At 36.6% G+C, this 26,719-nt stretch overlaps 1 protein-coding gene across 1 annotated transcript in view; it reads left to right on the forward strand.

The window, feature by feature from the left end:
• The first annotated feature begins 345 nt into the window (after window positions 1-345).
• LOC149785842 (uncharacterized) overlaps window positions 346-26,719 on the forward strand; it is a 51,730-nt gene continuing 25,356 nt past the window's right edge. The window contains exons 1-2 of the mRNA XM_089979800.1: window positions 346-443; window positions 7,676-8,050. Coding sequence (XP_089835926.1) covers window positions 7,822-8,050 — 229 coding nt within the window. The 5' untranslated portion in view covers window positions 346-443; window positions 7,676-7,821. The remainder of the gene's footprint in view (window positions 444-7,675; window positions 8,051-26,719) is intronic.

Consider the following 26,719-nt stretch of genomic DNA (forward strand, 5'->3'; position numbering starts at 1 on the left):
GGTCCTGGTCTCAGGTTTTAATCTGATCAATGCGTGCTCCATTTGCTTTCGGAGCGTGTGGCACACTTCATGTAGTTTGTCATACAGACATCTGCCAAGAAATCCCCCGTTTTCTTTTCTTTGTGTGGTTTGTTTTTTCTTTCGTTCAGTTCTCGTCTTTCTTGAGCTTAATATTCCCATAAAATATTGCCGTTTTCTCTGGGACAAAGAAACCAGTCGGATCATTGTTTAACCCTTTATCAACAACGACATACGGTATCCAGTATTCCCTTTTGCTCCACTTACTTCATACTACGTCATATGCGTCTCGGCGGAATATGAATATTCATTACTCCACCGACCGATATTGTTGGACAGGAAGTATCAAGACTTAAAACAGAGAAGGTCGAAACACAAATTGTGGACATTTGGGCGATTTTGAGATAATTGTTCGTGTTCAGTCGGTAAGTATGATTTGAAGTGTTTTCAATAACGTTATTTGTTGTGGAATTGGACATGTTTTCTTAGCGCTACGGCCTTATTTGGTCGTGGCTTCAGTACGTGGGCAACTGTGTGTTTGCCAACAACATGGCTTCGCTGAACATTCTTTCTTTTCGAGGTCATGGTTCAAGCACTATTGGTAATTATTTTAACATTCATATCAACTTTATTTTGATGAAAGATTTGTAGCAGCAAACGAATTTGTTTTTCTAGAAGCACAAAGTATAACTTTTAAAAGGACAAAAGCCATTGATTACTACAGCGCAGCGGCCTCGTCATGGCGGTCGTACAATGGCTTAGCGTGGCAGCTGCAGCAAATTGGAATGCGTTTGTCGGCCAGTAAAAAAAAAAAAAAAAACATTATTCAGTGGGAAAACTTGAGAATTGTTGATCTTAAGTGCATTGTGCTCAATGCACGTGTTTTCCCTTTATTATCATCACTAGGCAAAGGAGATTAGGTCGTAATGTTCAACTGCCACTGGTTGAGAATTTGTGCATTCAGTAACCATTGGCAGCAGTTTCCAGGGTCTGCTCATAAGGGAAATGGCTCTCTCTCTCTCTTTCTCTCTCTCTCTCTCTCTCTCATGTGTGGCATTTTCTTTCAGTTTTTAATCCACGTTATTATTATCTTCCAGTTTTATATTCTTCTAAAATAGTCGTTGTCAGTGCATATAATCAGTCATATGGAGAGTTAACAGTATTGATGAATCACCTTTCATGAAATGCCCGCTGAATTAAAATACCACTATGCTCTATGACTGTTAACAGTTCTTGGTAGTGTACATATTTCATTGATGCATGATTTGACTTAACTGCGATGTAAGTAGTCTTCAAAATGCATTATTGTTATGTATTAGTATTTAAATAACCTTTATCAATGTACGTATTGTTGGGAGCCATCATGAATAGAAAACTAAGTTGGCCTATCTCCATAAATAGAGGAGCAAAGTGATTTACTCCTAATTGTGTTTTTTAAAAACATTTCGTCATGTATATACCAATGCATACATACTGCTAGAAGCTGAAAACAAGATCAACCCAAATGAATCCAAGTGTCTTCTGAACTATTAAAGCATAATATCCTGCACAATAGGCAACCATTTTGAATCTGACAGGATGAGCACAGCATACTGACACAACAATTTTTTTTTTTAAACAAGAGTTATTAACTTGGAGTCTAATTCAATCCTTATGTCAGTCAAGGATATGATATTGTAGCTAACATGGTCATTGACAGGTACTGGATTAATTGGAGTAATAGAAATTGTTGCAAATTATCGAGGGGTGGGGTGGAAAAATTGTAAAAATCCATATTTGTCCATTTACCCAGCAGACTTTTATTACTGCCTGGTCAGTTATTGCATTATCCCAAAGATTGCTATAATGACAATTATTTAGCATATTTTGTCGTGTATATAGATACCATACTTGTAACTCGCCATCAGTCCTCCCAGTGAAAGTTTCCCAGAACTTTACACCCTAATTCAATTTATTCAAGATTAGCAAATAAAGGATAATTAAGCAATTTCCATTTTTTATGCTGTATTTTTCTCCATTACTTTCTGGCTCCCCCACCCCCCAACATCTATCTAATCCATATTGTATATTCATTTTAACCATTGCCAAACATGTCAGTATCATGTGCAACAACAGTTGTGATTTTTTTGTTTCTTTAAACTTGGTTACTAAGTGGTTAGGGGTCCACCTCGGATGCGGGAGGTTGTAGGTTAGAACCCTGGCAGTCATACCAAAGATTTGTATAAATGGTACTTGCAGCTGCCTTGCTTGGCATTCAGCATTAAGAGTTTAGTGTTATAACTGGTTGGCCTGGTGTCATGATGCTCAATGCCTTTGGCATGATGCCCCAGTGCTGGACAAAACTGTAAACTGCCATACTGCAGTCACTGGGCCCTCGAGTGGCCGAGTGGTCTAAAGCACTTACTGTTATGGATCACTGCCATCTCACCTCTGTCTGCATGGGTTCAAGTCTTAGGCTCAACTAACATGGCAATGTGAGAAAGCTTGCCAGTAGCTTTTCGTGGGTCGGTGGTTTCTCCCAGGGTTTTCCTGGGTGCTTCCTCCGCCAGTTATACTGGCCACCATGTATAGTCTATCTTGTGCTGAAAAATGTCATCAAACCCATCAACAACTGCAGACATCGTAGTAAAATGACTGAAATTGTTAAAGCTATGTTATAAATCTAAATCATGCACAGACAACTCTTCTTCTTGATTGAGCAAATATTGTTTCTTTTTATGTTGATACAAATGGTGTTGAAATCATTTGTGTGCGAAATGAATTAGGCAACTTAACTTATGACAGGCTTGAAAATTTAATGAGTTAGTCTTGGATATCATTTGCGATGTTGAGCTGAATAAACTAGAACAACAACTTTTATGTTCTAAGCCTGCATCCTGTTTCTGTGTTCTAAGTAAATTCTGTAACCCAACTCACATTTTGTTTAATGGTATTGTATTCATTTTGAGCAGTTCTTTTTCCTTTTGTTGTTGTTGTTTTGTTGTATTTTGTGCTTCTGGTGGCATCCAGGCATGCAAATACCTTGGCATGTTGTCACTGGGATTCAGAAGTGGGAGTTACAAGCATCTAATGAGTGCAGATTGAACGAGTTATTGATCTTGTATCACCCAGATTCCCAAGTTGTCATCAGAAACAGTGCACCTTTATTTATTTTTCACTTGGTTTTTAATATTTCATTTAGTATCATAAAACTAATTTTGTTGAGTAAATTTATTCGATATGCTTAAAATTCCAACTGGCCAGACAGATTGGCTACTCATTGTTTGCCATAGTTGGCCATGATATTAGCTTTCATCAAGACTGGGAGACAGCAGCAATTTCACACTGTCCTGGACTTGCTGTGGTTTTGTAACTGTAGTGATCTATATTACCTGTTTTCAGACACATGTATAATGAAATGTATCTCCATATTTTGTTTTGATTTGTGAAAATAATAGAGACTCATAAAAAAATATAGCCTTTCATTTATTTTATTTAAATTTTTTTTAACCTCAAACCATAACCTTTTCTGACCACACTTTTGAATAGCACTGTTATTCACATTCAGCAATTGATAAATTTAAGATGAGGAAAAACCAAACATTAAATAGATTTGTGATGAGTTATAATTTACCAGGCAATCCTCAAAAATTCCCACAGCCTCATGTTGCATATTGTGTAGTGCAGACTGGTTTCCTCAAATATTGTAGTAAGGATATAAAACAAGTTTCGAGTTGTCCAATTGGAAAAGGGAGCACTGTTCATTAGTTCAACATGACATATTGTAGGTACCATCAGAGAGTGATCAATTTATTTGATTGGTGTCAGTCTGCGCCACATAATTTGATTAGGGATATGTTGGATGATTTTATGGCCGATTTACTGGTCTGACATAGACCAGTCTGATCTTTTGGTCTTCAGACTGGGACGAAGTCAGCATTTAACTGACTTGGTCCTGAATTCAATGTCTCCTTAAAGCTGAAAATAATGGGTGGAAATTTCCCCATCCACATAAAAAAAAGTGAAATTTCCTGAAGATACGGATATTCTTTTGTGCATTCAATGATTTTTCAGTAAATTTGTGAGAAATCAGTGTGAATCCCATTAGCTTGCATCCTAGAATAGAACCTGAACACTTTCAGTTCCCTTAACTCTTTACCTTCTGCTGAGGCATATATGTGACCATAAAAAATAGCCTTGTAACCCCCAGAGATGCATATACAAGCTGCTAATAATACTCTCTCTGTCCTGGCTGGCTCATACATGCGTTTCCGGCCAATGGATGGGAAACCCCAGATACGCATATTCACATTTCATATTAAAGCTTTGTATTGGATGAAATTACAAACATCCATTCTCTTTTAAAATATTTAGCCAATGAAAATAGTCCTTACATAAAATGATGAATGTATTCTGTTAGTAGTTTTACAGCATATAAGCAGGAAATTCTATTGAAAATGAGGTCATTGGTGACAATAAAACAAAATGTCAACATTCATGTATTCTGGTGACGATTCTGATGGAAGTTTTGAAGGATTTGAAAGTGATGATATTGATTTTAATCAGATTCAAGATGAAGGATTGGACATTAGTACAAGTCCTGTTTCGACACCTGACATTTCAGATTTATCTGAATCCGAGGATGAAACGTGAGACAATCAAATCTGGTCGGAACTCTTGAGACCAGTAAATGTGGACGACTTTACGGCAGTTTCAGGGCCAACATTTATTTTGGAAGAAAATGCAAGGAGATAGATTTCTTTTCACGTGCTTCAGGCAGTATCATAAAAAACTACCAGATCTGCAGTAAAATAGTGGACACATTGGTGTGCAGAATAGCATTGAGAAAAGTAATCTAATACATGTATATATTATAAACACAAACATATTGAAGTATGTTTTTTTATTATAAATATGTAAATATACACAGTGATTCCTGTGGATTATATGTACTTGTTGGTGGAAATGAGTGGCACAAAACATTGGTAAGTGTTTAAAATTTTATTTTTCATTAAATTACATAGTTTGCATGGGACAAGATTGATATAGAAAATGTAGACAGCATGTGCACTAAGTCAAGAAGCTCTCACTCAGGAAGCCATTATGATGCTCTGGGGTTCAGCCTGCAAACAGCTGCTAGAAGTCAGGCTGCTTATCAGGCTTAGTAGGCAGGGCAGCAAGTACTTGCAGAAGGTAAAGAGTTAATCACCTTATTATCAGTATAAAGCAAATAAACAAGTTTCTTGTCATTGGAAAACATTAGAGAGGTAGTGATGGATCTGAATAGCAAAGTAAATTGCATTTACTTAAATAATTGTAAAGATTTGGATCATCTGCATCAGAAAGGAGAAGTATATACTGCTGTCAATTTTCAGGGTCATAGTTCATTGTTTTAAATTTCCCATCGCTATTTCTTTCCTACTCTGTAACTTGAATGCCACTTGAAATTCAGTGATGAATGAATGTATTGTGACATGATGGTATGTTTGCATACCACATTTTCACCAAGCTATATTTAGCTTTTTTATCAAACTTCCCTATCCACTTCATTTTGGTCTATGTTAATTCATCCGTGAGAGATTATCAGATTTCATTCACTTTTATAACTGAAAATGCGGTTCATCTGACCTTGTGCCTTCTCCAGACAAAAACACGTTTCGTTGACCCACTTCAAGGAAGCAGAATTGCCATCTATAAGCTGCTGGTAACACCATCAGCTCATAAAGAACTAAAACATTAATTTAAATAGAAATGAAAAGAAACAAAAAAATGGATCTTTCATGCAATAAATGTTTTGAGATGTGAAGCATACTTCCACCAGGGAAGATTATATCTTCCATGTGGGTGTGTTTTCCTTGCAGTGCCATGTCAAATATCTGGTGGAGATTAAGGAATGAAATTTGATATTCTAGTAATTATCATTAGGGGGCGTATCATGTACCACATTGCAGACCTGCCAACCCTTACAATTTTGCCCAAGTCTTATGGAAACGACCCATCAACACATTAACCCCTGGTGACAAGTTTATATGGCGGGAGGTAGTAGCCTATTGCCAAGCTCTGTAGCGTCAAGGTCATGTGTGATGCACTAAATTGGGTAGTATTATAGAAAGATAGACATGTAGCTCTACAATGATACCAAATAATCTGGAATTTCTAGTTGCATTACAAAATACAGGGAAAAACCTAATTTTTTGGACCCGATTTTTTCCCCACCCAGTATTTCCCTGTGATCGGAATCTGATTTTGTGTCTGGATTTGAGACTTTTTGGTCTCCGATCTAAGGCGGACTGGTATGAATAACAAACAGATGAAACTTTGCAAAAAGTCGGATAAGATGGGCATTTGGAATAAAGAGTGGTCTCGATAAGAAAATAACTTTTACTCTTCTGCTCATGTGCAAGCCAAATAGCCAATGGAAAATGATATTTCTAACATAACTAGGTATTATGTTAGTGGAAAATCACCTGGAAGTTGATTTATTAGGATTGTTTTAGAAATAGTTTTCAAAATGTGTTTCCTACTCGAATTTCAGGCGAAAACAACACAACCTACAGGGGTTAATGTGTTAAAATACAGACTCATGGAATTAAAGCACAAATTTATGGAAATATGATTGTTTGCATTAAATCCAGATACTAGCTTGTGATGTTTGATTCATATCTGGGTTTTATATTAGATGGATCCAAGTGGAATTGGACAGGGGATCAGACTAATGTTGCTGGTGTACCTCAGATGCTTTAGAGTGTGCATATTTCGTGATGCAAAACATGCACAATCAAGATCAAGTTGATGCTTTTTTTGTTTTAAATGGCATCCAACAAGCAACATATCAGGATGAAAGGAACAATAAAGTTATGAAAAGGCTTTAATAGTGCAGAAGCACAAAAGGGAATATTCAGATTCTTGGCAGATAAACCCTAAGGGCAACAATTAATTACGTTTAGTGGATACAGTTTGTTGAGGACTATGTCAAATTTAAATGCATGTGTTCCATTTTAACAATAGCAGTAAATGAGATTTTGTTATACCTTACTGAAAACTGGTTCAACTTGCGTGGAAAAAATTGACTGCCTTGCTGAGATAGTCTTGTTAAGGTTGGTAGGTCTGACATGGGTAGGTGGGGGGTCCTGTCTCAATGTCACAGATCAATATTTTTGGTTTTCATCACACTCCCATTATCCCCATTATTTGAAAGCAGTTTGAGAGTCCCATTTTCGCCATAATTTGAAAGCAATTAGAGATTAAGGTATGAAATGTTGTATACATGTATATTATCGCTACATAGTGTCTTGTAACATATTGGGGGTGCTACCTTCAAGGTCATGGTCATGGCTCAGTATTTTATCTTTTCCATCACACTTTCCTTTCTGCTCAATACTTTAAAGTCATTTGAGATTTATGATATTAAACTCCTGCACATCAGTGCTAAAAGGTGTCAAGTACCACATTTGTGGTTGTTGTGTTGTATCGACTATATTGAATTCAGGGTTTTATGTTCACGCTCAAAGTCACTAATAATTCTTTGTCCTCTTTTCTGCACGTTTAATCTGATGCCTTTATCTAATTCTTTCTTAAAGGGAAACTTGCACAAGCACAATCAATCAGCAAGTCAAAAAATTCCAGTTTGATGTCTGATTTTTGGATGAACATTAACTGAGAGCATTTTCTTTTGCAGGCTGAGATGAGTTTGAGGTCATTCCAATCTGTTCTACAAGATTTTACCCTCACAGTTAGCTCGCAGAGTGCTTGATGCGTTAGTAGCACACTAGCTTAGTGGCTTTGGATATCAGGTCATCTAGATTTTTTTCCATTTAGCTCAAAATGGTAAAGAAGAAGTCAGTTCTACCCCTTAACACATGTGACCTTTGCAGTTTTGCCACCAGGAATGCTTACATCTTCAAGAGGCACAGGGTTCGATGTAAGCGGGAAAAAGAACAAGGTATCATTGGTAAAGTCAAGATCCAGAAGGCAGGGTGTGCAGCTCCAGTTGGCTTTGACAGTTTCACCGAGGAGGGCAGCTATCTGCAGAGTGACCCAAACACTACAAATGGTATGTTACAAAGAGCAGAGAGAAAGTTGTCACACTAAGCAGTTGGATTAAAATCAAGATCTGCAATGCAAGTGATTTGATGGGCACTACTTTGAGGTCATGTTCTGTTGTCCTTTCAGTTTACCAGTCAAATTGCAGTATTCATATTATTAAAAGTGAAAAACGTAATTCTAATAATAACTATCAGTGACAGGAAACACAATGCTTTATTTTAAAGCTCACTAAAAATAGGTAGACCAATATATTGCAAAGGTTGCCATAACATGAACGATGATATGGTCTGTGCCAATATGATCTACACGTTATAAATAGATCTTGACTTATTCCGATTTTATGTTAATGAATAGCATCTTGTTTAAAATTTGTACCGTTGTAGCTCAGAATTTTTAGTTTGCAGCTATCAAGTTTTAGCTTAAGTCTGAAACTTCTAAAACAAATGTCCCTGCCTGTAGGGAAACTTCGTGATGGAATGAATGCAGTATTCATTGCTGGTTTATTGTTTGTAGATTTATTGTGAAAACTACTTGGTAGTTTACAGTACTTTAGTTTCCTGTTCCATTGATTACTTGTTTAAATCCCCTTTTATTAGCTGCTACTTAGTTTTTGGGTGGGGTTTAATTTTTCAAACTATTATGAGGCCATCACATATTGCAGAGATGCTGCCAGTACATGCAGGTGTGCCAGATTCGTACGAGTTCGCACAGTGGAAGCAGTGATGTACGAGAACTCTTGGCAAATTAGTTGAAGGATGCATATACCATATGTACACTGCACAGTATACTGTCGTGAAAGCAGCTTACCCTTAAAGTGCTTGTCATAACACAAGTTGCTTTGCTGGTGGAGGTCTTGTAGCGCTTCTTATCACACAATTTGTGCTGCTGGTGGGTGTCTTGTAGCGCTTGTCATGACACAATTTGTGCTGCTGGTGGGTGTCTTGTAGCGCATGTCATGACACAAGTTGTGTTACTGGTGGAGGTCTTGTAGTGATTGTCATGACACAAGTTGTGCTGCTAGCGGAGGTCTTGTAGCGCTTGACGTGGCACAAGTTGTGCTGCTGGTGGGTGTCTTGTAGCGCTTGTCATGACACAAGTTGTGTTACTGGCGGAGGTCTTGTAGTGATTGTCATGACACAAGTTGTGCTGCTGGCGGAGGTCTTGTAGTGCTTGACGTGGCACAAGTTGTGCTGCTGGTGGGTGTCTTGTAGCGCTTGTCATGACACAAGTTGTGCTGCTGGTGGGTGTCTTGTAGCGCTTGTCATGACACAAGTTGTGCTGCTGGTGGGTGTCTTGTAGCGCTTGTCAAGACACAAGTTGTGTTACTGGTGGAGGTCTTGTAGTGATTGTCATGACACAAGTTGTGCTGCTGGTGGGTGTCTTGTAGCGCTTGTCATGACACGAGTTCTGTTACTGGCGGAGGTCTTGTAGTGATTGTCATGACACAAGTTGTGCTGCTGGTGGGTGTCTTGTAGCGCTTGTCATGACACAAGTTGTGCTGCTGGCGGAGGTCTTGTAGTGCTTGACGTGGCACAAGTTGTGCTGCTGGTGGGTATATTGTAGCGCTTGTCATGACACAAGTTGTGTTGCTGGTGGGTGTCTTGTAGCGCTTGTCATGACACAAGTTGTGCTGCTGGCGGAGGTCTTGTAGCGCTTGATGTGGCACAAGTTGTGCTGCTTGTGGGGGTCTTGTAGTGCTTATCTTGTCAAGTTTTACAAGTGGCTGATGGTGCACATGGTTCATATAAGATGATTTCACCTATATGTAATCAGTTGTTACAACGACCGCTTAATTAGTAATGACTGTTCTGATCAAAAACAAACATAAAAGGAATATTAAAAAAACCAGTATTGGTGCTGCCGGTGATAGGTACTACAGTTTGTAAACCAGGCCAATGTATATGTCATGAATTGCCATTGAAGTGCCAAAGTTAACGTAATGGTTGCATATATTATTTGTCTTTAGAGTTAATCATTAATGCCGGCGATGTATAAGGTCATTGTTTATTAAACCAGCAAGAGAATCGTTTGTGGGATTCAATTAATAGTGTTCACGACTTGTGATGTTTGTTGTATTTCCCGCCGATGTTAAGTGATTACATCCCAATCACAAAGCTGTCATCTATTCAAGTTGGTGTGACCAAGTTACACACTTTGCTTTTTCTGGAGTTAATCCCTGTATGTCATCATTGAATGAAGCCATTGACTTTTGTCCCTGAGTAAATGGTTCTGTTTCTGGATAATTGTTTCTTTTTATTTCGTTTATTGTTAGATATGCAATGCACATGTATGGATTTGTCATATTTTACCACAGCCCAGTCAAGACCACTTTTATGTTCGATATTACAACTGAGCACTATTAATTTTAACACTTAGAACCTTAATAACAATGGATAAACTCCAACTAAAAAGAGACAAATTTTAAGGCTGGAGAAAATATATATTGTATCTGAAAGAAATGAAAAAGAGCAGACCACTCAGAAAAAAGCAGTTTAAACGTCCATAAAACAAATTTAGGTTGGTATAAAGGAAAACAAGAAATTCAGAAACTATTTCATATGCTAAAATATGTGATCTTCAAATGTAAATGTGATTTCATGTTGAATGATAGAAGTATATCTATTTATTGCTATATAATTTTGTTTTAGATGAATACATACAATATATTAGCAAGAACTAGTAATAAAGAATAGAGTATACATTGATTGTGATTGTTTTTCATGAACCTGGGAAACTGATCTTTTTGTACTAACCTGCCTTGAGAGACCACTTTTTACTGCAGAAGGGGCGGTCCTCATAACAGGTTTTACTGTATCAAATTTGGGACATATTATTTCATTGGGGAAGTGGAACATAATATTTTCAAGTTTGGTAATACAGCAGAAATAACTGTTTCTCTCCAGTTCAGGTGGTAACGCTTTATCATTATAAATCAGCTGTTGAAAACAAGCATGTGTTTATTATTGTCATTGAATCAATCAATTTCATGGCTAAAAAATTAAAATGTCCTGAAAAGCATTGATAGTATTTTAACAAGATTAAGATAATGAATAATAATAATCTGAATGTTGTATTCAGCATGTCGAATATTCTACAAATAGGTTGTTCTCCTTTGTTGATGGATGTCATATATCTCAGAATTACTAATGTTGATGTTTGCAGTATGTGCATATAATTATATGCTTTCCTTGCTGCTGTGCTTGCAACCTGGAGTTTTGAAAAATTATATTTTGCTGGGCTTTGCTTGTTTCGCTAATAGCGTATTGTTTCCTAAATCATGCTTGAACACTATTCCAGCAGCTGAAATAGTCATGATTTGCATTTTGTATAAAAGTAAAAATCCGACCTTAAAGAAATGTTGTAGCTGATCACAAACAAGATTAAAGTCGGCTTCAACATTCTTATTCAGTGTAGAAGTGTCTAATAACGTTCTTCTCTTTGATGTACTTAAACTCAGATGAATTGGGTGGTTCTGTTTTGTGTACTTTACCTATGCAAAGTAGCTAAATGGACTCTCCCAGAGAAGATTTTGGACACACCTTCACCCTAGCTATTGTCGGCTAATTAAGTAATCTCTGAAAGATGTTTATCTCTAACTGCCACACCTTTTAATGGCCTCTGTATCAGTGGTATGCCCTGAGGATAGGTTTAGCTGAACTTTGTGCAGGACTGTTTACTGCTGATGGTATACTACAGATTACATGAATGTAATGTAGTGGTCAAGAAATGGGTGTGTGTGGCTTTTTTTGCTTTTGTTGAAAAAACTTTGGGGCTAAGATTCCTGAAAATGTTAAAAATGGCACATGGGGAACTCCAACATTGCTAATCCTTGATAGAAAGTTGTATCAAACATTTTTGATCAGATTTATATAAAACAATAAGTATTACGTCCATTATATTTGGGTTAAAAATAATGATTCAAAAGAAAATTGCAGCAGCACCCCACTCCATTAAATGGGCATTATTTTATAGTATATGAATTTGCAGCGTGTGTGCTAATTGTTATCCAGGTTCTCATCTAAAAACTGGAACTGAAGTGAGATGATTAAGGTCACACAATAGCTTACATCCTGTAAAAAAACAACTCATGTTGACATTCAAGAGCTTGTTGATAAAAATGGGAAGAGTTGCTATTCAGGCATTCAGTTTACTAGCTACACTATTGGTATAATAGGCAAGGAAACCTTGTGATGTCAACACCTAAGCAAGATATTTATTAGGGAGGTCCAGTAAACAAATGAGAAAGTATTTACTAAACTAGAGAAATTATATAAAATTCTAACAAAACAAATGCTATCCTGAAAATCTTAGGATGATTCTTGGTCTTAAAGAGGAATACATGACATGGGCTAGTAAATACAGCTCACATGATTTTTAGGAACCCCACATGTCATGGTGGGGTTGGAGAGAGTTGTTGTTGTTGTAGGGTTTAACGCCATTTTTCAGCACACGATAGGCTATACATGGCGGCCAGTATTAATGGTGGAGGAAGAACCCGGGAAATCCCTGGAAAGAACCACCGACCATTGAGAAGCTACTGACAAGCTTTCTCACATGTCCACATTGGCTGAATCCGAGACTCGAACCCATGCAGACAGAGGTGAGATGGCAGTGATCCGTAACGGAGAGCGCTTTAGACCACTCGGCCAGTCGGGGCCCCGGTTGGAGAGAGAGTGGTATGGATTAAGGAAAAAATTCTCCACTGTCTCTCAACATGTTCTGATGGAGTCTGCATCATTGGTTCAAGGAGAATTGCTCTGCACACCACAGAGTCTCACAGTTGTCATGGATGACCACCAAGGAGTGGACGTGGGCTCTATCAAATGGGCATGGTTTACTGTGCATGATCCCTGCCAGCAAGCCTGTTAGAGGTTTGCGGATAGAGAGGCACCAGTTTATTTGCATTGTTATCAGTTGATTATAAACATTTCCTAGTTCTAATGAAGATAATTTAGTTGATATAATTCCAAATCAAATTTTAGAAAATGTTAACATAGTCACAATGCCTCGCAGTCGGTATTTAATATTACTGTACAATTTGTCATTTTGAAAAGGCTGATTAATATCTTTTACAGCAAGTTCACATTTTACTTTATTCAAAGAAATCTGAACAAACTTACATACTGACTTGTTGAGACATTATTGAGCTTATTTTGAGCTGTGTTTAATTTACTCTGCTGTTTAAACATGAAAAGTAATCCTCTGAGGTATGGAAAATTAAATTTCAGATGACAACCACATCTGTTTACCCCCTCTTCCCTCCCCCTCCCCCCCCCCAAAAAAAACGACAAAGCAAAGCACAAAATGTTCACTTACATGCAAAATACATGTTTGGTCCTTAAATAGTAACAACAAGGCACAAGGCTGAATATACATGTACTCTGCATTGAAATAGCTCTATTCTGACTGCATTTATACTGTAAGAGACCGGTCATTTAATTTATGGATCTATATTGTTCTTTTCAGTTGGGGTATTTTTATTCTTTCTGTCATCACAAGATTGGTTTGTTTAAAGCAAAACAAGGAAAGGGTAGTCTCCTTTTTTATTATACAAAGCAGAACAAGACATTTGTTTTCAAGTGTTTACCCCCTTTGCCCTTTAGAAACTTAAATGGTCTTTCTCCGATAAAGACTTGGCTTCTGCAGATTTCAGTGTAAATAAAGGCTGTGGCCATGGTGGATGGGAGAGCAATAAAAGGCATCCACACACAGAATTTTACATGCACATACAGCTGAGAGGCAGAGAGAGAGAAGAGAGAGATGAATCAATCCCTTGTCTGACTTGTATCGATAGCAGATAAACTCTTCTTTTTATCTCTTTGTTTCATACAAAATTCAAATCATTCCTGCACAAGTAGACATAATCAATTACTCTTTCACCCCAAGACAAAATGATGTTTCTATCATGAAAGTTTTACATTCTGTTTATAATTTTATTAACCAGTATTAGTTTCAGGTATAACACTAAAATTATTATTAATGCTTTCCAAATTTTACCAAGCATGACATGACATTTTTGAAAAATTTTGCCAATATAAATCTACATGTACCAAACATGAAAGGTCAGAAAGTGGTAAGAATATTAATACTGTATGTGACATTTAGGCATTATGGAGGGAAAAGTGAGAATGTGTTTTAACTGACAACCCAGGGTAGGCAGATGTCTGACCATATTGCTTGGAAAGAGATAATTCCTAAGTTAACCGCTTGAAGCCTCGTTCAGTGAAATTCGAGATGTTTGATGTAATGCCTGGCTAAAAAGGTGTTCATGCAAATCGCATGACTGGTCCCATACTGTAAGGTTGAATTAGCCACGGGCTACACATGAACTGACCTGCGACTTGTGGTTCCACTCCAGTGAACATAACAGACCTTCAAAACGAGTCACGAGTTTAACTTTGGCTTCTCATCCATAGGCAAATCCAAAACGCTGCAGCAACCCAAAAATGAAGAAAAGGGTCCCCAACAAAACGTCAAACTCAGACAAGGATGCAGTGTATGGGAAAAAACACTGTTTGTACATTTAAAGAACACTGGAAAACAAATTGACAATGGGGCAAATACGATCGGGATACAGGAAAAATGTTGTGTTCAAAATGTTTGTAATTCCCTGATTGAACTGATAGGTCCAGCACCCATACTGTTATTACAATAAACTTAAAGGTTGACCCTATTCAGTTGCATGCAAAGAACATTTGGCATGTGCAAGACAGGAACTTGAAAAATCTAGTGATGAATTTTGCTGATCATTCAAGCCATGACTAAAGCGAATAAAGAGGAGAGATTGTATGTCATGCCTATTTAATAGTGCCTGATTTGCTGCAAAAACAGGAAACCCATTTTCTGATTTTGAACTTTTTTTAAGTGCTGTGCAGGAAAAAAGGTGTCAATTTTGTTGAAAATTCTATCAGTAGAAATGTGTACACATTGTATACTGTAGTCTGAATGTCTGGTCATTGACCATTGGTCACTTTCCAGATTCTACCAGTCTGTCCTATCATTGATCTCATTCAGCTTTGGACTTCCTAAACATGTCTCCTTTAAGGAGAAGGTTGTAGACTGCCAGGAGTTCACTGACTTAGTGCTCTTTCAGAGTTTCAGAGATAGCCAGTCTATGCCCAAGATTGTACCTTTCTCTTCCTGTGTAAAATATTCAGTTCAGTCAACATGGACTTGAGCTCCTGATTTCTAAAACTGAAGCTCCTCAAGTGGCCATGCATGGAAACTGAAAGTCTGGGGCTCTTTCATGGGGGACGTATTGAGATTCCCGAACCTCTCCTGGATTTACTTGATGGAATTATCAATCATCAGGCAACAGTCCTTAAAATCCACTTCAGGCATTGGGACAGTGATAGTTATATCAGTGAATTTATTGTTTGAAGGGTCATATTATTCAGGGAATAATTTCATGTATTTACCTGGCTGGAATTTCAATGCTGACATTCAAACAACACAAACTTCAGTCTGTTCTGGCAAATCAATAACATGCAGATCATCCAACTGAAATTGCTTCAAGAGCTTTTTGCCACTTTCAAAAGGATAGAAAGGAAGAAAAAAAAAGTATACATGTATATCCCACTTAATATTGGGGATGCCTGCATCAAAAGTATGATGTATCAAATAATAGTGAAAATACTTGTAGTAAAACAAATATATAGTAATTATTGTATTAGTAGGCGGATGTGTGCACAAAGGCAACCCCACCATCAAAATAAACGTTTAGCAAAAACGAAGCTAAATTTAATCTATTTCATTGATGTCGAAGACATACAGTACATAATCAAACAAAAAAATCACTTCATAAAATTTTTATAGCAATTAAATTTTGTGAAAATATTTTTAGGACATTTGATAGAAATAGCACATATTGTACATCATAATAAGAGTTCAGTCATGGGAATGAAGTCTGATTGCTTCAAATCCAGAACAGATTCTTGGGTGATGCCATTATGTAGCAGCTAGCAGGGTTGGTGATGCACAATAGAGCCGAATATCTTATGGCAGGCCAGGTATGGGCACAAGCTACGACAGAAAAACGAATCACAGACAACTTATAACATAAAGGATCTCAATTGTTTGAAAACATAAAAACGAATCAAACTTTAGTGGGGTATACATGTGATCACTATTTTATTACATATCAGGATTGCATTTTTTGCCATTTATAATATATTACAAAGATGACAGAATATTTCTCAATTGTCCAAAGTATTTTTATAACATGCATTCGGCCATCTGCAAAATGGCTTTTTTATTGCGTTAGTTTCTTCACTGTTTGTCATTCTGGAACTGCACTGTTCTTTTGTTGTTGTTGTTGTAGGGTTTAACACCATTTTTTTCAGCACAAGATAGGCTATGCATGGCGGCCAGTGTAAATGGAGAAAGAACCCAGGAAAACTTTTCCCAAAAACATATCATGACTAAATAGTATATTGTATACCTGGGCCTTGATCTCAGCCTCTAAATCTAGGTCACAGCAAGGAAATATTTAAATTCTTTGACTTGTATATTTGTTTGAGGTATAACTTTTGAACCACTGAAGATACTTAATTGGAACTTTACCCAAGTATATATTATATCTAGACAGCTTGCCACACACCATAGCCACATACACTGCCTCAAGGTCAGGGTCACAGTATGGGAAAATGTGATATCCCTGGACCAATTGTACATGTATGGCAGGTATACCTTCAGGAAATCGATACTTTGATATGAAATTTGTTTTACTCATACATAATTTTTTACTTGTTTATATGGAGTTAACATGTCATGATATACCGGTTGAACTCATAAAAATAGCTTGTTGAAAAGTAAACTTTTCTCCACCATAAAATGATGCTTAGATTACTGAAAATTGGTTCTGAACCCATGACAACCATTTTCTCTAGTTACAACCCTTATCTTGTGTATGTATCAAAGCAACCATGTATTAGAAAGACTTTAAACTGGAACATGTTTTCATAGTTTGAGCCCATTTTAATATGGTTTTGGATGTAAATCCCAGATTTTGCACAGTAATGTTTATCACAGAGGTATAGTGCTTTGCTGGGTTTAAAGCCGTTTTTCAGAAAATGATAGCTATACATGGTTTTGCAGAACAAGCTATGCATGCTGTCAGTATTTATCTGGAGGATGAACCCGGTAAGACCACAGGAAGAACCACTAATAACAAGCCTTCTCACATGCCCACATCAGTTGAACTGAGACTTACATGAAGAGGGGTGAGATGTACGAGTTCTGTCTTGGACATCTCGGTCACACAATAGAGGTGTCAGATCACACACAGTACACACATGTAATTCGAATTTTGATCAAAATGATCACTAGGAATCAACAGTCTTTTGACAGTGCTGTGAAAATGTTATTAAACATCAACAGGGTACTTGTTGATCCTAATGATCAGTACCAGATCAAAGGGAAATTGTATTAACTGTGTATAAACCTGAACTGGTTTGTTGTGGATTGATGATGGCATGAGCAGCATGCAGAAGTGTATTTTTTCAGTGGTCGTGTGCATGTCAGGGTGCATTTTGCAAGATAGATCTGTCTGAAGGGGTGACATCAACAGAGCTGCATTTTTGAAATATAAATGAGCTCAACTGGATTGATAGATAGATAGGAAAATTAATAACAAAACTATGTAAAATGTTCTTGTATTACCGTTACTGAGTAGAATTTGTCACAAATAAATTAACAACTTCAAATGTGTTCTGTTAAATTCACTAAAATAAACAATGCTTTACATGCAATAAATCCATGAGTTCAATTAAAGGTCGCATAGGAATGTAAAAATACTTCAGAATGATCCAGTTCACAATATCCTGTATTATGTGAATTCCATGTGTCTTACCAAATTTGACAATGAAAGTTAAGTCCACATTTTTAAAAAAAAAATCCTATTACATGTATCCTATAAATGTCACTACCTAAAGTCATCTGGTTTAAGTCCAATAATTCATCATTATTGTCTGTATAAGTTACGAAATCCTCCATCGTCATGGTCTAGTCATCGTAAATGTCGCCCGATTTCCTAGCCTTGTCCTCACTGTCCTTTGTGGGTGTTTATTTAGAGACAGCTTGGGTTCTGTAAGTAACACTTTGATCATACAGGATGTGAAATCTGTTAAAGGCTGCAACAGATATGTGTCAGTTGTTTGGCAAGATCATATAACCACTCTGCATTACTTGCCACTGAGCAAGCATCACTCAAGGGTCAATGAAGGGGTTGTCTCCGGGGGGTGGGGTGGGAAATAAGGTAAAAGATTAAGGTCAATCATTTACTGGAAGAGGCAGAACTCTACTTGGCACTGAACAGGTACACATTGAATTCACTCAGTCAAAAGGATTGTCAACTTGAAAAAAAAAGTGATTGCTGCCTTTACAAACTGGGGGGTTTTGGGTGGTCTAAAGCAATCACCATTATGGATCATTGCCATCTCACCTCTGTGGGTTAGAGTCTTTGGTTCTGCTAATGTGGGTATGTGAGAAAGCTTGCTAGTAGCTTCTTGTGGGTTGGTGGTTCTTTCCAGGGTTTTCCTGGGTTCTTCCTCCACCATTTATACTGTCCACCATGTATAGCCTATCTTGTGCTGAAAAATGGCATTAGAACCTACACCACCACCAACAACATTGGTAGAAAACTTGTATGTTGTAAACATGTACCTGATGATTCATTTTATTATCATTGGGCATATACCCAAGTACCAGGGTACCCATTCACATCTTTATTGACAGGTGTCTTAATCTCCATGTCTCCTAAGATCAAACCTATGCTACTTCACCTAATCCCATCTTATTGCTTCAGCTTAGTTTAATTGCCTGCATACTAGACGATTGACACTCACCTTGTAGAAATGGATCAAATAAAATAGAATTTGGCCAGCAAAAAACTTGGCAAGGACTGAGCTGTTGGAATTTTAATGTGTCCAAATATGAAAAGGTATGCAAACTTTTACATGGATTTCATCATATCAGAGAACCCTGTATTTGTTCCTTCATTGGCAAGTATACGAGTATAGTATGGCTCATTTGATTAACTGGGTCTTTATCAATGGGCGGGAACCTTAGTACCCGGATACCTGCTGGCATCTTTAGTTGTGACCCCCTCTGTAGCAGAATGTAAATGAGGGTTTGGTCTTGTGAACATTATCAAAAGTAACACAAGGATTCGTTTGTGCCAAATAAGTTAAAAAAAGATATGGCTTTGTCAGGCTTGTAGATTTTTCAAAGAACTTGCCCTGGGCCTTTGTCTAAAACAAAATACTTAGAGCACTGGTTGTTTTTTGTATGGGTTAACCGAAGTACCTGATCCAGAGTTTTGAAAAAATGCCAGCATTGTGAATTTGGAAATATTTTGTTGGATTTCATCTCAAAGTCCTGTGTGTACATTCATGTTGGGTCAGTTTGACATTTTATGCACTAAAGTCATGATGGTTGTCTTAGAGGGGTAGATGTCTGAGAATGATATTTTTGAAACTCGTCAGTGCTAAGTGATTATGGCCATAACAAGTGGGTAGCCCCTGTTACAGGGGACTGGTCGGGAGGGGGACCACTGTATATTTTATATACACAAATCTAGTAAACTTAAAACCTTTTTAGGAAAATTAAGCAGAAAGCACTTTAAGTAGACAGAATAAAGTTGTTGCTGATATTTCTAAGTATCTATGGCCTGTTTTGGTGTCTGTTCCATAAGCAGTTTTTTTTTATGTATAACCAATCATGTGCTGAAAAATGACATTAAACTCCACAAAATGAAACCAAACCTTATTGTACCATATTTGATTTGAACAATGGGGCCTAACTGTAAAGAGCATAAAATGTGTTTTTATTCCATGTCTAATGCATACATGCCAACCATTACGCTTTTGGCGTAATCATTATGCTATTTTCCACCAAATTAAACATCATGCCTAACTGTTCGGATTACGTGTTTTTGATATATCCCCCTCCAAAAAAAAAAAATCAGTTATCTTATTTTTATTAACATCCCATTAATCCTACAGACCGTATTCTAGAAAAGACGGTTTCTGTGTAACTACGACATAAGAGTACGCTTGTCCAAAGACTTGCATGCACTTTCTTTGTAGTATTATGTTGTATTTATAGCAGTTGCCCTACTTCAAGATACTTGCTGGTTTCTACTTTCAACTTTTGACCTCAGTTTCTATTTATAGGTTTCTATTTATAGCAGCTGTATGGCTTATTTAGTAGAGAACAGACTGGTTTTCTAACTTTTAATCTTTGTTCATAGATTCTTTGTTCTAATTTAGAACAGAACCAGTCTGTAGATATTTGGTGCTAAAAGTCAAGTCAGATTTATTTTAGTCAGTGTGTGTTAGAGCAAAAATATTTTTCAAATAATTTCACAGATGGATTAGGAAAAGACGAAAAACCGATTCAGAGATCAATACATGAATTACACAATACAGCATTCCATTCTAGGGATCTTCATGCCCCATGCAGGATGCATGGAAAGGATTTTAATATTGGTAATGGTGGTAAAACAAGAAACCTTGAATTAGCTCATTTACTAACTCCAGTACTGAGGTAACTTCTTTTTATACAGCAAAACTCAAATGTAGACACAAATTTTATAAATGCAGATGCGTTATCTACCGAGTTCTTAATAAAACATGGACAACCTCTAGCAGTAGAAGACTACATAGGACCTTTGTTCAGAGAGATGGTTCCTGATTACAAAATTGCAGAAAATATGCATGTGCAAGAACAAAATCATCTAATATTGTTAGGTGTTTAGCAGAAGATACTTCACTTAAAATTACAGAAGCCATGAAAATTGGGCCGTTTAGTATTGCAACAGACAGGAGTAGTGATTGTGACAAAAAGTTGTACCCAGTCAGTGTAAGAGACTTTGACAATGAAAAGGGCAAAGTCAGAGTGCTCTTCTTTCATTACCAGAATTAACAGTAGATTCCACTGGAGTTATTTTATTTATTTGCTTGATAGTGATGACTGGAATTCATAAAGGAGTTGCATTCTATATTTTGAAAAAGTCTCCATCATTGTACATATCAGGTTGTCTCTGTCATATGATGCACCATGTTGCAGGAAAAAGCTGCCAATAAATTAGAAGAACTCCTGAAGTATCAAGTTGGCACTCCACTCTACCTGACAATGTACTTCATACAGATATAGTTGATTTTTTCATCTTATTTCCCAGCTAAAAGACCCAGTAACTGTAGATATAAATTTCCTTTCTTTGTCAGGTTATGAAAGGAATATTGGTTCTTTACCATTCTAATGCTGACTGAGAGATTGTTAGTATTGTTCACAAAAATAAAACTGAATTCAGATCCAGGCTCGGTAACCTAGCACTTGGTGCTCTACTGGTGTGCAAAACATTCATAATCTCAGCTGGTACACAAAGTGTTTTGAAATTTGTAATATGAGAGTCGGTTACTTTTTAGAGCTCAAAGTGTTCAGTACGAACATGTTACATGTGGATTACTCTTTTTCTGCTCGGATTACTCTTTTTGTCCACTTGGTTTACACTTTTTCCTAGCCAGAGGTTGGCATGTATGCTAATGTCATGGTACTCAGATCTTGCTGTCTTTATTGATTCTTTTTGTCTTAGTGTAATAATATTGTGGATACTTGCTTGTGACTGTAGAGAGTGATGATTTACGTAAATGTGCACGTTTTTAAAGTACCCAATTATACATCTCCTTCAGTAACCTGTACACATTGGGCTCCAACTACATAGACTTCAGTATAAGCAAGGAGATGCGTTGCCACAGAACCTCTAAAAGGGATGGACATTAACAGTGTGAAAGGGGTGGGTGTCATTGTGGGGTTTAAGTAGTTGAATACCTTACTGTTATGTATATTTGATTTAATTTAATTATTTGTTAATTTTAAAAAAAATTATATTCCATTACATGCTTTTGTAATGTAACTATTTATTGGATTTGATATTGTCCAGAATAGAGTTCAGTTCTGATTGATTTTTTTTTTTTTTTTTGATTTATAGAGACATTGTATCTAATGCTGACCTAGTTCCTGACCTTGATTCAGAAACTGGCAGTACTGGTAAATAAATTTTTTAAATCTTTTATTTAATTCTTTCCCAGAGTAGAACCATTGACTTCAGTTAACACTTTAACCCCTAGCGACGACTTTACGGGGCAGGAGGTAGTAGCCTATTGCCGAGCTCTATAGCGTCATGGTCATGCATGATACACTAAAGTGGATGGTATTATAGAAAGGTAGACAGATGTAGCTCTACAGTGATACCAAATAATCTGGAATATCTAGTTGCACTACAAAATACAGATAGAAAAGCCTCATTTTTTTGACCCGACTTTTTTGGAAGCAAAATTCGCCCGTGGTCAGAATCCCATTTTGTGTCCGGATTTTAGACATTTTGGTCTCAGATCTAAGGCAAACCAGTATGAACTGCAAACAGACAGATGAGCCTTTGCAAAAAGTAGGATAAGATGGGCATTTGGAATAAAGAGTGGTCTCCATACAAAAATAATGGCTCCGTTTAGCAAAAAAAACAAAAAAAACCCAAGTCCAACTTTTACCCTTGTGCTCATGCGCGAGTCAAATAGCCAACAAAAAATGATGTTTCTAACACAACTAGGCAGTATGCTATTGAAAGATGACCGGGGATTTGGTGTTTTCGAGTCTATTCAGAAATAGCTTTCAAAATGTGTTTCCTACTCGATTTTCAGGCAAAAATGGCAAAAACCTCCAGGGGTTAATGTGTTAAGGCCATACTGGGAGTATGTAATGTTAGGCATGTAAAAGCTGGAAAGATGAACATGTGACCTCATCCAGGAAACTGTTTTGTGTTGTAGTTATTACTGATGTTTTGAGAAAGAATAGTCATTTTTGCACCAAAATTAAATTAAAAGATACAGCAGACAAATTTCATTCAAAAATATTTGTTTTTTGTTATTCTCAAAAATATTTGTTTTTTTTGTACTTATCTCCTAATGTTTTGCCACTAGTAGGCATTGTTGGCATTTTAATTGATCAATATTTCAACATGTATTGTTATTTACAGCTTACTGAGAATTTTTTAAAGAAAACTTAAATTGTTAAATTGTTAAAATTTTATTACAAGTTGCAAATTTCATAATATTGAATTCAGTGTCCTGATGCTAACTGCTGTTTCTGAGGAATAAACAAGTAGTGTTTCAAAGTTCTATTTTGCCAGTTTTGATCTTCATGTTGAATGTATAGGGGACATATCTTTTGTAATTTTCTAGAAGAAAAAAAAATGGGACATTTGTATATCTAATGTCACGTAGAATAAACATGTTTACTAGGTTAGAGTTCTAGATACATCCTTGATTTTGATGTTAGAATTTTCTACAAACAAATTTTGTTTACAGTCTGATAGAAATTTCCATGAAGATAATCCTCATCCTGGTCCTCAAATTGTGTCTTAGGTATTTACATTATGGTTGATTATTTTAGAATTACTCATTCCATATCTTAACATCACTCTTTATGGTATCAATTTTAGTTGTGTTCAGTTAGGAGGATTTAATTTATTTAAGTATTCATTGGATTACAAAGTGCTGATTGATTTAGGACTAAATCCCTTAGTATTGTTGTGAATTCACTCAAGGACGTTTTTGATTATATCATTGTGATGCATGGCAATTTATGGAACACCACTGTAATTATTTTGGAATAATTTATACTTTTAGACTTGTTTTAGAATTTTTAAAACTGTTTGGGATTTATTTTACAATATTACATATTCTATTTAGATTTTCACTTTGCATTCTAGAGAAATACATGAACTTTTTTAATTTGACAAAACTTTTTGGTTTCTGGTCTTTTCTGCTACGTAGTTTAAGACCATATAGTTGTAACGCAAGAGAGGTGTACTGTTTTTTATACTGATACAACTTCAGATGGGTCTTGAACTCGGTGTGTATCTCAACATGTTCTTGTTCACTCTCTACTGTGTCCAGAGCAACACTAATCACAAAGATTATGTATAGGCTTCCTTACACACAGGCCCAGACAGGCTGCATGATCACAGGTTTCTCACACCAACAATTGTTAGTCTCGCAACTTCTCGAAGCCAATGGGGGAAGGTCACACAAATTATTTTTGGTTCCTGCAATTTGTTGTACCCCAAGCACATTTTTTTTTAGCACAGGAATTCAAAGTAAAGGTTTCTCAAATTAAGTCTTGCTATTCATTTTGCCAGTGATTTGATTCACTCTGTACTTCACTAGTTTTAGCATTTGAACAGAAGCATCTGTATGATTGAGATCTGTGGTTTTCGCAGAAACTGTTCTAGGGGTTTAGATTTAATTGTCTTTAATTGGGTATAGCAAACTGATCCATTGATCAGCCATAACAGAAATTTATAGAGCCTAGCCAGCAGCAAGTTTATGAATGATGAAACAGAAGAGAACTGATTTCTTTATGGAAAGATTGTCAGCTATGATTGATATTATACATAAAAAGGAAAGCATTAATATTTTGACACAAACTGAAGATGTCCACAAACTGATACAGAAAAAAGCTGGCACCTTATCCTCAGGCACGTGGGAGCGGAACTAGAGGCAGAGAATGAAAAAAGAAGGAACCAAAATTTCATGACAAGGTAGTGAGTACCTACAACTGGTAAAGTGAAAACCAAAAGAACTGATGTTTTTGTGTTGAGAATATAAGAAAGATAATTCATTTGCCAACCAAATGGTTGCAAATTTTTTGGAAAAACATGAACACAGCATATAGAATCAGCAAATCATATCCAAGCACATAAGAAACAGTGAATAAACTATTCAGTTACAAGGTTGTCATATAGACGATTGCCCATTTTCAGAGGCTGTAAAGAAGAGGAGTAATAAGAGAATATTTATCAGTGCAGCTAACTATACCTTGTGTATTTGTTGTCAAAGAAGTGATATAAAGTCATTATATGCCTTTTCTAAACTAGGTATGCATATACCTTATGATAATGTTATCGTCCATCAGCTACCATTGGGTATTGTCCCCCTCTGCTTCCTCCCCTCTGGAGGTAGGTGCGGGAGATCTCATCCGCTCAAGAAAATTCTAGACAGCATGTCAGATAGCCTATAGAAATGGCATTTCCAAAGCAATATGGTATCATTCTTTTTCAGTCTGTCATTTAGTCCCTTCTTGAACTTTAAGGTCAGCTGGTACCAACAAAGTTTTTAAACCACCTTTGCAAAAGTTAATCACTTTATATTTATCATCCTTATGCACAAACCATAAACTATTGATCCATTTTGAATAATGAACCAATAGAGATGTAGAGGAATTTACATACCTTGGAAGCCAAGCAGTCACTGACAGAGAATCCTGAAAAGCAGCAGCCAGAATTAGCAAAACAAATCAAACATTGGAAGTCAAGACCAAGCAGACCTTAAATATGAAAATCTGACATTCAAGAGGTCTATCATGGTGGTCATCTTGAAAATCATGTTATTGCTGTTTCAGCATAACTTATGGTCAAATTGACATAGGGTTTTCACCAAAAGACTTTTTGTGCTAAATGAAGGAAGGTAGTGCCACAATGAACATGTTCAAAATATTGTCCATGTGTGTGATTTGGATTTTTAACCTAGCTATAACAATTTTTCAGTCATATTGCTACAATGTCTGCAGTGTGACAGCTTATAGTGATGTCTATCAGTGAGGCATCATGCCACAGACATTTAGCATGATGTCCCACCCAGTCCCATTATTCTGACACCAGGCCAACCAGTCCTAACACTAGCCTCTTAATGCTGAGTGCCAAGCGAGGCAGCTGTTAGCATCATTTTTATAAGTCTTTGGTGTGACTCGGCCCAGGATCAAACACATGACCTCCTGCAACCGAGGTGAACGCTTTAACCACTAGGCCACCTGAGCTTAAAAATATTGTCCCTAATTCTTCTGAATGCATGTTCATATTGGCATTGTTTTCTCACCTATCTTCTAATGGTGTCTCCTTTGTCCTAAATGAAACTGATGCAGATCTAGCATCCAATATGGCTGGTACAATTGAAAATCGTATCAAGAATGTCAGTAATGGTTTCAACATTCAGAAAGTTATAAAAGAAGGAACTGTCATATCGATTCCTGGAAATTTTGTTGTGATAGTAGAGCGTTAGTCATTTTGAGGGACTTGCGTTTCTAAATGAACCCACTTTTTGACCTGTTAGGCTTCAATGGGGTGTACTTTTTCCTTTTCAGTAATGAACACTGCAGCATGTTTCAGAACAATCCCATAAAAGTCTATGATACCAGTTTGACACAAAAGATTTCATGACATAAATAGATGCAGAGCTTTATGTATGCAATTAATATGCATCCTGGTCTTGCAAAATCTTTGCTTTCTGCAGTCCCATGACCTTCCGTAATTTGAAACTTATGGACACTCTTAGATTTTAGCTTCTACGTCATGTCCTCTAAGAAAAACACGGTTGGCAATGAAGGGAACACAAATTAAATTTTATTTAAACATTGTTGTTAAGATATTATTTGAAATTACCTTGAAAATTGAACCAAAGTTTGTCATAATTACATTTTTTTTTTTTTATTCTAATGAAGGATTTGCACATCAACTTAATTAACTATGAATGTAACAAGTTTCAGTTTTTTTATTATACTCACTTCTGGAGTAAGTTTGTCCATTTGTCTCTCACTTATGTTTGCTATCACGTGAACCTTTTGA

This window comes from Sinohyriopsis cumingii, chromosome 13, assembly GCF_028554795.1.
Source record: "Sinohyriopsis cumingii isolate HCF-2022 chromosome 13, ASM2855479v2, whole genome shotgun sequence".
Lineage (NCBI taxonomy): Eukaryota > Metazoa > Mollusca > Bivalvia > Unionida > Unionidae > Sinohyriopsis > Sinohyriopsis cumingii.